This window comes from Magnolia sinica, chromosome 1 (genome assembly GCF_029962835.1).
Source record: "Magnolia sinica isolate HGM2019 chromosome 1, MsV1, whole genome shotgun sequence".
NCBI lineage: Eukaryota > Viridiplantae > Streptophyta > Magnoliopsida > Magnoliales > Magnoliaceae > Magnolia > Magnolia sinica.
In genome coordinates, this window is record NC_080573.1 from 116,781,268 (window position 1) to 116,797,271 (window position 16,004).

The window sequence follows — 16,004 nt, forward strand, 5'->3', positions numbered from 1 at the left end:
AGTGGCCCACCCAAATACCTTATATATATATATATATATATATATATATATATATATATATATATATATATATATATATATATATTTCTTCTATTTTCTTTTTGTTACGTTGAAATGGGCTTGTAATGGGAAGAAAATGAGTGGAAAAAATATTGTGAAATTTTACTTTTTGAATATAGGTTTTTTTTCTCTCTTTAAAGCAAGGTCCGTAAAAGAAAGAAAAGAATACTTACCTTTGAATGAATTTCTATTGAATCAAGAGACGTAGCTTTATACAAGAAATTTCTTACAATCATGTTGATCTATTCTAGGTACTGTAAGCATGATAGGCAACTAAACAACTAATACAATATTTTTACAACTAATACAATATTTTGTCAATGAATGACCGAATATTTTGTCAATGAATGGCAAGATATCATTGACCTTTTCAACACTCCCCCTCAAGTTGGAGAGTGAATGTCAAGAACTCCCAACTTGCGCATCATAGTTGAGAAAGCTTCTTTTCTCAATGGCTTGGTGAACACATCTGCAAGCTAATTTGTTGAAGCAATATGTTTAGTTACAATTGAGCCATCTTGTATTTTGTCACGAATAAATGACAATCCATCTCTATATGTCTGGTTCTTTCATGGAAAACGGGATTGGCTGCTATATGTAAGGCGACTGTGTTATCACAATATAAGCAATATTCTCTAATTTGTCAATAATGAGCGTAGCTAAGATAATTCAAAGCATGTACTTGTCATGACTCTATATTCGGCTTCTGCTGAAGAGAGAGATACGGTTTTCTGCTTCTTTGTCGGCCAAGAAATAAGAGAAGATCCCAGAAAAACACAGTACCCGTAGTGGATCTACGAGATATTGGACAACCAGCCCAATCCGAATCAGAAAAAGCTCGCAAAGATAAATCATTCTGAGAAGGGAAAAACAAACCTTGTCCTAGATTGCTTTTCAAATAACGCAACACACGCAAGGCGGCTTCCATGTGTGGTTCGCGTAGTGCATGCATGAATTTGCTTAACACATTGACCGAATAGGTGATATCCGGCTGATTAATAATCAAATAAATTAGGCGTCCAACAAGTCGCCTATACTGAGATGGATCTTTAAGCAATTCTCCTGAATCCGAGAGCTTTATGTTTTGCTACATGGGAAAGTTCACCAGTTTAGCACCCAAAAATTCATTATCTTTTAGAATTTTCAAAGTATATTTTCGTTGCGAGATGGAAATACCTTTCTCCGACTGAGAAACTTCGATGCCCAGAAAATACTTCAAATCACCCAAATCTTTAATCCGAAAATGACTATGCAGAAATTTCTTGATAGCTAATATGGCATTGATATCATTACCCGTAATAAGAATGTCATCAACATATATTAACAAAGCTGTAAAAGATTTGCCTTTTCGACATGTGAATAACGAGTAATCTGCTTTGGATTGAACAAATATAGCGGCTTGGATAGCTGTAGAGAACTTGGTAAATCATTACCGCGAAGCTTGCTTTAAGCCATATAACAACTTGTGGAGGCGACACACTAGATTCTCCCCCTGTCGCCGAAGACCAGAAGGTGGAGACATATAAATTTCTTTATGGAGATCACCATGAAGAAAAGCATTGTTGACATCAAGTTGGTGAAGAGACCAATTATGGGCTGCTGCTAAAGCCAATAAACAATGAACAGTAATCATTTTATTAGTGAGAGAAAAAGTGTTATGGTAATCGATGCCTTCCAGCTGTGTGTAACCTTTCGCAACCAAACGAGCTTTGAAACTCTCAATAGTGTCATCTGAGTGCCTTTTGATTTTATAAACCGAACGACAACCAATAGGCTTCTTACCAGGAGGAAGAGAAGTGAGAGACCAAGTGTGGTTGGCTTCTAAAGCGGCCAATTCAGATTGCATTACTTCTTGCCAATGGGAATGAGAAGTTGCTTCAGTATAAGATGTAGGCTCAATATCTTGACTAATGGCAGCCGTAAAGGTCAATGTTGTGGTGAGTAACGATGATAGGAGACAAAATTGCAAAGGAGATATCGCGTACCTTTTTGTGGACCTGATGACAAAGGCGGCAAATGGTTGGGAGACGTCACTTGGTTGCAAACATAATCACGTAAAGCCATGGGAGGGTGATGAGGTCGTTGAGAACGGCGTAAAATGGGTTCGAAATGAGGACTAACAGGTGATGGCTGAGGAGAAACTGGATTTGGTAGTAAGGGTTGGTGGACGAGAGAAACTGGCTCTAGTGGTGAGGGTTGTTGGGCTGGTGGGGAAGGATCGAATACAGAAAGAGGAATTACAGAGGCTGAATCTAAGGAATTGGATGGAATGGACTCATAGGGAAAAATAGTTTCATGAAAAACAACATCACGACTAGTGAACATTTGATGAGTTGCAAGGTCGTAGAGCTTGTAAGCTTTCTGACCAACTGGATAGCCAAGAAAAATATAACGTTTGGCTTGAGGAGCAAATTTGTGGGGGGCGTGCACATCAGTAGCATATGCAAGACACCCAAAAACTCGAAGATGGGAATAAGAAGGAAGCTTGCCATAAAGTCGTTCAAAAGGAGGGGCGAGAAATGAGTGGTGTGGGCAAACGATTAATTATATGAACAGCAGTAGAAACACATTCTGCCCAAAAATGTAAAGGAAGGTGGGCTTGAAAACGAAAAGCTCGAGCTGACTCAAGAATATGGTGGTACTTGCGCTCTACAACCCCAGTTTGTTGAAGGGTATAGACACAAGAATGTTGATAAGTGGTCCCTTTTTGTTTAAAAAAATCCCGCATATAGAAGAATTCTCCACCATTATCAACCCAAATGTTGGCTATAGAAACATGAAATTGTGTTTGGACAAATGAGAAAAAATTAACAAGCAAATGTTGTGTTTCACTTTTATGATGCATAAAAAATACCCATGTGAATTTAGAATAATCATCCACAATAGTCAAAAAATATTTCACACTAGAAAGAGAGACAGTTTTATAGGGGCCTCAAATGTCACAATGAATTAATTCAAAAGGTCTAACAAATGAAATTGAACTAACAAAAAAAGGAAGTCGACTTTGGTTTGCAAGGGTACAAACATCACAAGCATTATTAGACTGGAAAGGAAAATGTAAAAAATGTTTTGCCATAAAATCTAATCTGGAGGAAGACAAATGCCACAATTGGCGATGCCACAAAGCGATGGAGGTGACTTGAGAATTGGGTGAACGGCAAGAAGTGGTTGTTGCAGATGGAGTTTGAGGATTTGGCTTCTCTGATGCTAACACAACCAAGTAATAAAGTCCATCTTGTTGTTCACCCCAACCAATCGTCGTCCTCATCATCAAGTCCTGCAAAATACACCAATGAGGGAAGAAAGTTACTAAATAATTGAGATATCTGGTAACTCGACTCACAGACATTATATCCATCTTAAAAGATAGCACACCAAGCACATTTTTTAAAGTAACAGCTAAATTCAAAGGTAAATTCCCAATGGATGTAATCGGAGCCTGTTCTCCACTTGGCATAGCAACTGGTGGCAAAAGGGTATTCTTACTATTGTTGATGAGCAAAGTTGGAGATGAAGTAATGTGGTTTGTTGCACCATTATCGAAAATTAATTGATAGAGGCGCAACAATGCTTGTAACAAACCTGAAGAAGTACCAGCAGCATTAGCATTAGGATTGGCGAACTGTGTTGTCCCTTATCCTGCATGATAGATAAGATTTGCTGGATTTGCAAATCAGAGAACCCATTTGTTACCGACGGCACTTTCTGCATTATTGGAGCCTCCTTGACATTGTTGACTGAAGATTGATGGCTATTGTTGTGCTTAAAAGGAGTGCTTCCTTGATTGGACTTGTTTGATGCATGTTTAGGGTGTTCTGGCAGATACCTATTCAACTTCCAGCATATTTCTTGCACATGATGGTAATGGTCACAATAAGAGCAATGCAAAGGTTTTCGATTAGATGAGTTGGAACGAGAAGAACCTTGTCCGTGTCGAACAACCAGAGCCACCGGTTCAGCCCTTCGGACAGTCATGGCTGAGTTCTCCGTCGTCTCACGTGCAGCGCCCAGGCTTCGCTGCTTCTCTTCTTGTACAATGGAAGAGTAAGCCTTGACAACATCACGTAGTGGATTCATCAATAGAATCTGCCCTCAGATTGCACTGTAGGACTCATTAAGTCCCATGAGAAATTGCATTAATTTGCGTCTCATATGGTCCACCCCACAAGAGCAGATGGTGTCATTATAGGATCCTAGTCCATTCCATAATTTTTTTTAGCCTTGTGTAATAAGCCGTAACAGTCATCTGATCTTGAGCAAGACAAGCAATGTCCCTCTCAATCTGAAAAATACGAGGGACATTGCTTTGAGAAAAACGATCTCGAAGGTCTTCCCATACCTCCTGGGCGGTGGTAAAAAAAATGACGTTGTCTGCAAGATCTTGTGTGAGTGAATTGAGAATCCAAGAGAGGATCATATCGTTGCATTTTTTCCACGCAGCATGGTCGTCTGGTTTGGCTGTGGCAGACGGCATTGTGGTGGTCCCGTCTATGAAACCTAACTTGGATTTCACGTTCAAAGAAATCGTCATGGCTCTACACCATGTCAAATAATTATCCCCATTGAGGGGCTTGGAAACAAGCACCATTCCTGGATGATCGGAATGGTGAAGAAAATATGGATTGGCAGCATCAGGCTAGCCTCCATTCGAAGGTTGCTCGTTTGCCATGATAATGGGAAACAACGATAAAAGAAAAGCAAAAAAGGAGGGCAGAGAGCTAGGGTATCGTTCCTAGCTTTGATACCATGTAAAAGAAAGAAAAGAATACTTGTATTTGAATGAATTTCTATTGAATCAAGAGACGTAGCTTTATACAAGAAATTTCCTACAATCATGTCGATCTATTCTAGGCAGTGTAAGCATAATAGGCAACTAAACAACTAATACAATATTTTTACAACCAATACAATATTTTGTCAATAAATGACCGGATATTTTGTCAATGAATGGCAAGATATCATTGACCTTCTCAACAGGGTCACTTGGGATGAAATGGATGGAAGTCCAGGGATTTTAAAAATTCTATTTTTAGAATGAGTTTTTCTTTCTACAAAAGATTATACTTAATGATTGCACTATTTGTGACCTGAACTTTGTGCGAGCTGGACTTGGAGCACACTTTTATATGGTTAAACCGTCTTCAAAAGAGATGATTGAAGCTGGTCAAATTATATTTCTAACGATTTCAAAATTGCTCCGATTTAACCTGTAACAAAGGAGTTACATTATTTTCATGAAATCGTGTAATGTTAGAACAACTTAAATCATTGCCTTAGTACAATAGTGATCACTACTTTACTACAATCATGATCACTACTTTGCTATAATTGTGATTGCAGTTGTGGCAAAGTAGTAATTTGTTCTAGCATCATGTTATCCTAATAAAACATTCATAACTCTTTCATTATAAGTAATAAGTTTGATTGGAACCATTTTAAACTGGTTGAAAAGATAATTTAATGAATTTTCAAATAGAACTATAATAATTTCATTTAAATTTCATTTAACCTTTTAAAAGCGAGTTGAAATTCAGCTCACAAATAGTACAATCATCTAAGCATAATCTTTTATATAAAAAAGAATAACCATCTTTTAAAAGTGAAGTTCTCGGTATCTCTCAATTCTTGTAAAATTCTTCCCAAACAAACTCATTTAAGTAAAATCTTTTAAGAAATTAAAATTCATCTTCTAAAAGTAATATTTTTTTTATCTTATTTTCTTTCCAAACAAACTCATTAAGAGATAGAAGTAAAAAAGATGAACCCGACAGAAGGTCCATGCAGAATTATCTTCAGCTCTTTTTAGAAGGAAAAAAAAAAAAAAAACCCTTTTTTCCATACGGACTGCACCATAGATGAAGCATAGCTCAAAATAACACAAATCCCAAATTCGACATGCGAAACCTAGATGGTTAGGATGTATGATGAGTATGAATGTCCGGCTGCAGTCCATCAATCGGTGGGGCCCGCGAGAAGCACATAGGCTTTAATTGCACTGTGCACTCAGGTGTTCAGACACGCAGGCGCTCCAATTACTGGTCTTGACTCTCCAGCAGCCTCACCCCATTATGTAAAGGCGACCATAGAAAATCAGGCCAATCAAATGATACTTTCCATGAAAACAGTTCCAAACAAAATGGACGGTTTATATCATTTGCGACAAAGCAAGTTGGACTCATAGATGTCGACCATCCTTTAGTAGGACCCACCTTCCATTCTATATCTCCTCTTTCCAAGGACTTATTTCGGTCAGGCGATCAAAATAAACACATATTGAGAAATGTACGGCTAAGATTCATTGTAATTATTTTTATGAATATTAATATTTGAGCTTCTCAAGCATCCGGTCGTTGTAGTATAGTGGTGAGTATTCCCGCCTGTCACGCGGGTGACCCGGGTTCGATCCCCGGCAACGGCGTTTTTCATTTTATTTATTTATTTATTTATTTTTTTTAAGTATTGCTAGATATTTTTTAATTTCTTTTCTTTTCTTTTCCTTTTATTTATTTATTAATCGTAACATAAGTTGCAACTATGGCCGTCCGATGGTTAATATTGCAGTTGAACCGCAACGAAGAGAAATTACACAAAACATGGCAGATGGTTGGGTAATCCAGACCCCTTATCTATTGTGTCCAATTATGGATGGATGGATGGTGTCTCAAAAATAAACATGATGGACAATCTCTAAAATCTCCCTGATGGATGGTAAAGATGATAAACATGATTAGGGTCCACATACAACTGAAAAGGGTCTTAACGTTGACTTTGGAATTTTCCCACTCGGAATATTTTTGGGCCACTATGTAACCACAATGAGACTCAACACCAATGATCTGGATCACAAACCAAGGCCCACCAAATGTGGAATTAAAAACTCATGTAATTGTCCCACAAAGAATCAGAACCCTTGGAGAACCTTACAATGGCCTTATGAATATCATGATTGAAGCAAATGCTTGGGAGGGCATTTGCACTCTAAGTTACTTTAGATAAGATATTTAACTTGCTTATGCCTGCATAAGTAACTTATTTTGGTTATTTTGTTTCCAACATCACATAGGATTTATCCCTCAAGTTTGTTTGATCCATCATCATATTTATGGTCCATAATGTGAGGCCAATCTTTGATATGAAATTTTCATTGTGTGGGCCCCACTTTTGATGTGAGCCATCCATCATGTAAGGTCCAACTTGGATGTGAGTCATTCATCATTAGGGGCCAACCTTTAATGTCCGCCGTCTATTATGTAGGGCCAGCCTTTGCTTTTGGTCATCCGTCATGTAGGGTCCACCATCTATGTTATTGTCCATCATATGGGGTTTACCTACAATATCCACCACCCATCCTGTGTACCATTCATCATGTGGGCCCCAACTTTGTGTGGATCGTCCATCATGCGGCACCTAACTTGGAAGTGGCCACTCATCATTAGGGCTGACCATTGATGTGGATTGTCCATCATCTGGGACCCACCTTGATGTGGGTCATACACCCTGTGAAACCCACCTTTGACGTCGTTCATCATATTGGCCTCACCTTCAATGTAAATTTTCTATCAAGTGGGCCTCACCTTCAACATAGGTCGTTCATCATGTAAGGCTAGCCTTGGATGTAGGCCATAAATAAATAAGGGCCAACCTTCTATCTGGACTATCCATCATTTGAGGCCCACCTTGATGTGAGTCATCCATCATGTGGGCCCCACTTTAATGTACACTACCTATCATGCGGAGCCAATCTTTGATGTGAACCATCCATCATGTAGGCCCCACCTTTGAAGTGGGTTGTCCATTATTAAGGCCCTCTTTGGATGTGGGAAATCTATCATTAGGGGCTAACCTTTAATGTTGAACACCCATTATTTGGGCCACACTAATATGGGATCATCCATCATATGGGCTTACCTTTGATGTGAATTGTCTATTGCGTGGGGTGTCAACTTTGATTGGGCAGTCCATCATGTGTGGTCTTCTTTGATAAGGACCATGGAGAAAGAGTGTCTCCTTCAATATGGAGCTGGATTGAGAGAGACAAGTGGAAAAGTACTTAGTCAAAAAGTTATAAAAAAAATAATATTTATTTAAATAAGTAGTTTTTAGCATTAAGTTACTTTTTTAATGATGTTTACCAAACTAAATTAAGTAAAAAAAAAAAGCTTAATAATTTAAAATAAATTAAAAAGTAACTTATATGGTAGTATCCAAACATGCCCTAATCTTCCTTGCCAAAAAATGTAATTTAATTTTAGCATGTAAAACCTGAAAATTCAACTCCACTCGATACATAGGTGAGTCTAGTTAACTCAAAGGCTCAAGGCATTGTTGAGGAATGTGGCCCATTTTAGCAAAAGCTAAGCCAAGGAATTATAATTCCACAAAAAAATTCGAGAGGTTTGAAACCATAGGTTGACAACATGACATTATATACAATTGTTAGTTGATAATAGCTACTTGGTAAGTACTCAATTTGGAATATTTTAAACTTTCGATCAATGACCTAAAAACAGTAGTTAAGGAGATGATCCTTCAAGGGAAGGTTGAAATATTATAATATAGAAGTCTTTAAAAAAAATTAATAATAATTAATCCTCCAATCCCCCCTTAACAGTATACAGGCTTATATCACTATGTTTTTTTTTCTTTTTCGGCACAGTGCATAACAAAAACCGAAAGCATCATATTCCAGCAATCTGTTTAAGGACATCTTGCGCAGGTATTTTAGTATCCTTGTAGTAAGACCTGATGAAATCAAAGTGGTCAAAAGGCTTGTAAATCAAGGGATGTTCTTCATCCACGAGCTCATCAGGGGCCTCAATCATCCACCCTGCTTTTGGAATCATGAAGAAACCAGCTGAGAACCTCTCCTTGTTTTCAGTCAGGGTCACTTGATGGAGCGGCGAACAAACCCTTCCATTGCTCCATGCCTGCAACAACAACACCAATACATTAGAATTGTTAGGTGGTCCACATATTCAAAACACAAGGTTCACTAAACCCATATGATAAATAGGCATTAGCTCCAATAGATATTTGGGCCACCTGAAGTCCTCTTTATAGCTTTTCCCAGCAACCCCTTAATTAAAATAGTAGTAGTCATGTGAACAAAATGTGGAGCATTTAGGTATGTTTTAGGATGAAATAAAATTAAGATTTTATGAGCATTACCATGAAAGAATCGCCGCAGAAGATGGTGAATGAGTTGGGGGAAGGGAACACTGGGATCCATTGTCCTTCTTTAGTGAGAATCTCTATTCCATTCACCTCATCTTGCAACAGTATAGTTAGGAAGTTCATGTCTGTGTGAGGAGCTATACCAGGGGCCGAAACTGACATGGTGGGCGGCTGCTTGTTGTGGATTACTCGAAGAAGGGTCTTCAAGGAGTCTGTGAGGGAGTCATGGTAGTTGCCCACACCTAAGCTCTCCAAAATCATCATTCTCACTATCTTTTCAAAATCAACTAACTTCTTGGTAAAGCTGTTGATTGTTTCACTAGCAAAATACAAAGTGTAAAAATGGTCAGTTCTGTGAATCTCTCTCTCTCTCTCTCTCTCTCTCTCTCTCTCTCTACTTAATGTATGCAACATAAGTTCGTTCGAAGCTCTTTCTGAGTGGGCTATTGCTGTAATTAAATTAGCTTAAAGGATGATCCTGACTATTGAATGTTAGCCATTGAAGATTCTTTTGGATTGTTCACATATTTACATCTTGATGATATGAATCATCCTGTTCAGCCCAAGTTTCTTACTACAGCCCATCTAGAGTACAACACGGAATATGGACTATTCAAGATCATCCAATACTTCACGTGTGGCCCAATGAGATCACGTGTTGTGATACCCAGTTGTCACATGCGCAAAACGAATGTAACTAAGGGTGGTGATGGGCCGGTTTGGGCTAAGCTAAATTGTTAGAAGGTTAGAAAATGTGACCTATTTAAGTAAATGGGTCAGGCTAAGGTTGAATCCTACCTTACCCAACTTGCCCACTATAGCTTATGACCTAACCCCACTGGACCATAATTGGCGCAGGGATGGACGTGATGAGATCGATCATAATAGCCTATGATCCACGGAGCTCTTTGGACTGCTCATAGAGCTTCTCGAATCAACGAGGGATAAAAGCAGAAATAATTACTAATAAAATTGAAATAATTTGATTCATGATAAAAATAAAATATAAATATAAATTACATCCCTTTAAATCTAAGATAGAGTTTTAAACTTAGACTCCAACTCAAACACCCTAAAAATGTGACTTACTATAAACAATAAACTATTTTACTATTAATAGATGGTCTCCATTCTTACTAGACTCCATGTTTTTTGGCCAAAAAAAAAGTGCCTAATTTGCCTCAACCTCGTCATTCTCCTAACTTTAGTACTTTTCAGGTTGGGCACCCAACTCCTATAACTCCAAGGATCAAAAGTTACATTCAAACTAAAACTTATTACTTATAGTAAAAAAATAAACAGGACTTTTGACTATCTATCTGACGAATCCTACGTAGTAGGTTGGTTGGCTTAAGTAGCTTCTCCTACTCCAAAATCATATATAATATGTCGAAAATCTCATCTCTGTTTGCGAGATATGACAGATATAAGGTCCCGAAGGATTGGATTGTTTCTACCTCCAATCGGGCCTTCTCTAGTCCAGCTTTGCCATGAAAGTGTCTGCGACCCGCTCTACATCAATAATCCAAATTAATGGACCACAAGTGTGAATATACATACACATGATGTATGTATCTATGTTTGATGCATTCAATAATTAAGTAGGGTCACCGGTCTTACATTAAAGCCCGTATTCCATTCTTAAACCCAAGTGCAATCTTGCTGGGTCGGGTCAGGTCGGGTTCCATAGTTTAAAATGAGTTGGGTCAGGTGTGGGTCAGTTGTGCCATGGGTTAGATTTGGGTCAGATTTTTTTAATCCATTTAGTAAATGGCCATGCTTTGGGCCCAACCCAAACCCAACCAATTGCCCAACTACCAATTACATATCCATGAAAACAGATCTAAAATCATGCAAGTGCAAGACTTCACCTGAAACCTGAGTTCCCCTCAGGCCACATGAGGTTGGAGAAGGTCTGGACATCTTGGAACACATCTGCACCGTCGATTCCCATACTCTCAAACAATGGGAAACCTGGATGCTGGCCAGAGTAGCCATGGAAAGGCTTGCCGTAGGAATTCTTTCGTTTTGTTTCAACAGGCAGTTCAAATAGCTGTTTGAGTCTACCAAAGAACTCACCACGCTCGTTTTTTGTGATGGCTGGATATATAATCTCAAAGCATCCGTATTCTTGCACTGCATTCAAGACCTCAGGTTTTAGCTTCTCCCATGCCTCTCTTCCAGGGGCCAATCCTTCTGCAGAGAAATCAACGGCCGGGATCTTTGTTCTCGTTTCGGACACCATTCTCTTTGATCATTTTTCATTAAGTGTCTTAACTTATATAGGAATGGGAATGGTCAAAACAACACTACAAGTGGGGGCCATGGTCAACACCAACGGTCTATTTTGGCCTTGTTGTGGATTGCCGGTTTCGCATAAATCTCCTTAATAGGACAATCCTAACCGTCCAAATTGTTGCCGGCCCATTTTTTAGGATTGTCATCACGTGATTGGCATTAGGCATCTAGTGAACGGATCAGATATAAAGGCAATGTACCAAAACTTGTGGTACCAACTCATTTTTTCTGCTAACATGGAACTTGAGTAGGAAATCGGTGCTATGAAAATGGTAGGTCCCAACGTATCAGAACATCTGGGATAAAAATAAGTAGATCTGATCATGGATTGGGCCACAATAATGGCATCAATAACAACCAACGGTCTGACTTAAATAACGGTGTAATTTATATATTAAGTGGATCAGCTTGATTTTCGAGAAGGATGATCTACATGGTGGGATCTACCGTTTTCATGGTACTGATTTCTTAGATGAGTAGCATGTTGGTGAGAAAGAATGCATTGACATGCATCTGTTTGATACGATCGGTGATATCGTCAACCTTCTCCCCTAGTATAATGACAAGAATGACCTCAGTTTCGTCGGACACTTTTTCCAAAAACGAGGGACAGTGGGGGTCATTTTCCTTTCTAAACCACTGCCTCCTTGGGATGCTTGTTTATGGCTGTCTGAGAGATGAATGAGTCGATGAGATTTGGTAAGCCCACACGATTCGCCACTCGCATATTTACACGCAGCAAACCTGGAAACGTCGCAGGTATGTGAGACATCTGAGCCGTGCATAAGGTGGACCGAACCATGAAGATAATCACATACTGAAATCAGGACACTCCACTAATTAGGTGGGCTACTCCTATTCGAAAAGAGTAGACAGTTGAAAAAAACACATGCCAATGATCTACACTTAACTATGGCCTGCCTCATGAGTAGATTGGCCTGATTTTAGTTTGGAGTCATCTTGACCATTGGGAGGCCTTATGCACTGCTCAAATGTCCCACCACACTCTAGTCAGTTTAGCACGTGTGTAGAGTTAAAGGTGCGTGTAGGGCTAGGAGCCCCTCGTCATATATTCAGAGACTGGTTCCGCAATTAGTCTATTACTATTGTAGAATAAACTACAATTTTGGTTGTGGCCCCACCTTGATTCGTGCATGACATCCAGTCCGTCCACAATGTGAGCCCCCTCATGTTCTCCTTTGAATCCAAACATCACACCCATCCAAAGCTCAGGTGGACCAGGCCATGTAAAATCATGCCTAAAACCTATAAAATCAAGTAGTGTGGCCCATCTAAGTTTTAAAATCGCATGATTTTCTTGGGTGTCCACTCATCCTGTTGGGGCCCACCTTATTAATGGATTGGATAGCATATAAAAACACGGTGGGTGCAGAATCTAGAAGGTTTTTATGGTGTCCCCATCCCAACTATTTCCTCTGGCGTGACCCACCTGGGTTTTGAATCGGCTGAGTTTTGGGGTTTTGGTTGAACTTGAAGGGAACACCTTTGGACGGGGTGGATGTGGGCCCCACATCATGGCGAGCCACATACACAATAGTAGTATAATCTCATCACAATAGTTAGAGAGGAACCGGCCACCTTATATTAAATAATTTATATACACATACATGTTTTTTTTCACGTAAGCTTGTAGATTCCATCGTGTCCTTTCCTCAATTGATTATATGGCTACGGCAGTCACAGGAATCCCTTGTAAGTCCAGAGCTTTGTGGGGCCCACCATGATGTTTATGTTCTAATCCACCCAATCAGCTTATTTCTAGGCCACAACACAAGAGACAGGAAGTATGAAAATACCCACCGTTGAAACCTTGCTCGGGCCAACCATGATGTTTATATCACATCCCAACGTGTTCATAATGGAAAACCCAAATATCATCCTCTTCGAAAACTTGTGTGACCCTATGGTGGGCATCCAATTCCCTTTTTCTTGTGGGGTGGAGCCTCTATCATGCAGGGTCCACCTTGGATGTGGACTATCTATCACGTAGGGCCCACCTTGGATGTGGGCCATTCATCATTAGTGGCCGATCTTTGATGTGGACCGTCCATTAAATGGGGTCCACCTTGATATGGTTCATCCATCATGTGGGGCTCACTCAAATGTTATTGACCATCGTGTAGAGCCTCCTTCAATATCCACCACTCCTCATTTGGAAGCCATCCATCATGTCGGTCCTGTGTGGCTCCCATCTTAAATGTGGGCCGTCCATCATGCAGGACCAACTTTGGATGTGGGCCATTCATCATTAGGGTCAAACTTTGTTGTGGACTGTCCTATGTAAGCTCACCTTGATGTGGGTCATCCATAATGTGGGGCTCACCTTTGATGTGGACCACCCATCGTGTGGGCCCCACCTTTGATGTGAACCGCCCATCATGTGGAGCCTTCTTTGATATGGAGCATCTATCAAATGGAGAGGTACAAAAGTTGAAAAAAAAAAAAAACAGAAACAAAAACCTCATGGGGAGATAGTCACTTGAGTTACTTTTAATGGTGATTATCCAGCTAACTTTAAGTTTTTTTTTTTTTAAAGTAAATTTACATTAGTTAAAAAAGTTACTTATTGGGAGGTATCCAAACGGGCCCTTGGTGAGAAAAGTTGCATTTATTAGATGGCTAGGATAATCCAATAAGAGCCATTTTTCTTTTTTAATTAGTGGAGCCTGTAAGATGGCCGGTTCAGATGATCATGCGCTTGTGACTGAATGCAGTGGAAACTAATAAACTTTTGTGTGTAGATGAATATGCTTAACGAGTGCATACAACAACAGATGCATTTGAACACCAATCACCATCTAATTTCCACTTTTAGACAGGGGTTTTATCATTTATAATGGCCGATTATCAGCCTCAAGTACATAATATCCTGGGCCTGGGCCGCTTCGCACTCATGGAGCCCACTCTGTGAATCAAGACTTTCATCTGATAGGCCCCAAAGGCAATGATCTAACCTGACATCTCAAATGTGAAAATCCTAGCCCTTCATTGGTGAGCCCCACAAACAGACAATTAAGAAAAGAAATAGAGCTTGGGTCCATGCTCAACTGAAAATGTCCAATCGAGCCGAGTGGGTAGCAGGTCAGATTCAATCTAGAAAATGTGGTTCATATAACTAAATGGGTCGAGCATGGGATGAATCCTACCTTGCCTGACCCTTCAATATAGGTTACAAATGGGCTAAAGGCCAGATGACCTAACCCAACCCTGCCCAAAACCTGATAGAAGGTAAGTGACGGAGATTCAATACATGTACTTGTATATGCACCCCACTAATTCGGCCAGACTAGGAATCCCTTTCGCCCCATATTTCCTTCTTAATGAATTGGCACATATCAGGTGAGGCTTGGGCTTGATGATTTTTAAGCCGCTCAGTTCGGGCCAATGGCTAAGGCGTCAGGTTCAGGCCAGAATTCTTTGCCCATCATTAAACAGGTCAGGCTTAGGCCAAACCCAAAACATTCCCATCCCTACCAAGGACTGGATTTGTACAATGTTTCAACCTAGGAGATCCTACAGAATGCTTCATTCAGTGGGGCCCACCATAACATAAGCCCCGATCACTGAACCATGGAACCCGCTTGTACAACCGAAAACCAAACGAAGCCATGCCGATGACTTAAGAGTGTTAACTAACAGTTTCCCCAAACATAGTGGGAAAAGAAAAAGAAAAAAAAAAAAAAAAATACTAGAGAATAGTCCCAATCAGGCAACCATGAACCCACTTGTACAAGCTGAAAACCCAATGGCACCATGCTGATGACCAGCAGTTTCTTTCAATGGAGGAAAAAAAAAAAGAATTTTAAAAAAACAAAAAAAACAAAAAAAAAAACAAAACAAAACAAAATGAGGAAGTTTGTGCATGATAGACAGACTTAAATAGAGTATATACAGAGTATTGGTATGCCTATTGACTTGCATGTGTTAACAAAATAGTAATTGATGGATTTTCTATGATGGGTTACAACAGACATGTCTCCTTATCACGAATGTAACATCTACAACAGCAACAAAACTACTACACAACAACAGTGATGTGGTTAGTATCCAATGCAAGGAACGACTCTTCTACCGTTGGTTGAGGTTTGAAGAGCCGATGATGGGATCTAGCAATAACCCTTTTTGCAACTGCTAGACCCTCTGCAATCAAAACAAGCACTGGGGAAATATGTTAGACCCGCTGCAAACTATCTATGGTTAGAGACAGCAGTTTTACCCATTACAGCCAAAACGACGATCACTTCCAGAGTTTGACGAATTTGTCGTGGCTCGCAGAAGCCACCAATCCCAACACATTAGATACTGCCAGGGATGCGATCAGTCCATCGTGTGCAGCAAGTGTCATGGTTTTGTTCTCGGCCATGTCCCAGAGCTCCAGAGACTGTAAAAATGGCCAAATAGTCCAATATCATTAACCAAAGATGGGCTATAATCCATGAGACTGACGCTTC

The 16,004-nt window shown here is 39.7% G+C and overlaps 2 protein-coding genes, 1 non-coding gene and 1 pseudogene across 4 annotated transcripts in view; 1 reads left to right on the top strand and 3 right to left on the bottom strand.

Annotated features, from left to right (window-relative positions):
• Positions 1 to 443: 443 nt before the first annotated feature.
• On the bottom strand, positions 444 to 4,725 carry LOC131248610 (uncharacterized; annotated as a pseudogene).
• Positions 4,726 to 6,406: 1,681 nt separating this feature from the next.
• TRNAD-GUC (transfer RNA aspartic acid (anticodon GUC)) lies at positions 6,407 to 6,478 on the top strand. The gene has a single exon. It is a non-coding gene; the product is annotated as a tRNA-Asp (tRNA).
• Positions 6,479 to 8,665: 2,187 nt separating this feature from the next.
• Positions 8,666 to 11,802, bottom strand: LOC131257665 (probable 2-oxoglutarate-dependent dioxygenase AOP1.2). The gene is made up of 3 exons (XM_058258486.1): positions 11,106 to 11,802; positions 9,229 to 9,553; positions 8,666 to 8,987 (listed from the first exon to the last, which is right to left on the bottom strand). The coding sequence occupies exons 1-3, from the start codon at positions 11,477 to 11,479 to the stop codon at positions 8,739 to 8,741; spliced, it is 948 nt and encodes a 315-aa protein (XP_058114469.1). The 5' UTR covers positions 11,480 to 11,802; the 3' UTR covers positions 8,666 to 8,738.
• Positions 11,803 to 15,400: 3,598 nt separating this feature from the next.
• LOC131255344 (transcriptional corepressor LEUNIG-like) overlaps positions 15,401 to 16,004 on the bottom strand; it is a 67,760-nt gene continuing 67,156 nt past the window's right edge. For both annotated transcript variants that reach the window (XM_058256048.1, XM_058256046.1), the window contains one exon: positions 15,401 to 15,934. In XM_058256048.1, the coding sequence (XP_058112031.1) occupies positions 15,791 to 15,934 (144 nt within the window). In that variant the 3' untranslated portion in view covers positions 15,401 to 15,790. The remainder of the gene's footprint in view (positions 15,935 to 16,004) is intronic.

What these genes read in the sequence shown, in the direction of transcription:
- LOC131257665 (XM_058258486.1), bottom strand. Translation starts at nt 11,479, where the DNA reads ATGGTGTCCGAAACGAGAACAAAGATCCCGGCCGTTGATTTCTCTGCA. An exon ending in GAGGGGAACTCAGGTTTCAG is followed by an intron (nt 9,554 to 11,105) that starts GTGAAGTCTTGC and finishes GTATTTTGCTAG; the next exon opens with TGAAACAATCAACAGCTTTA. An exon ending in TCTGCGGCGATTCTTTCATG is followed by an intron (nt 8,988 to 9,228) that starts GTAATGCTCATA and finishes TTGTTGTTGCAG; the next exon opens with GCATGGAGCAATGGAAGGGT.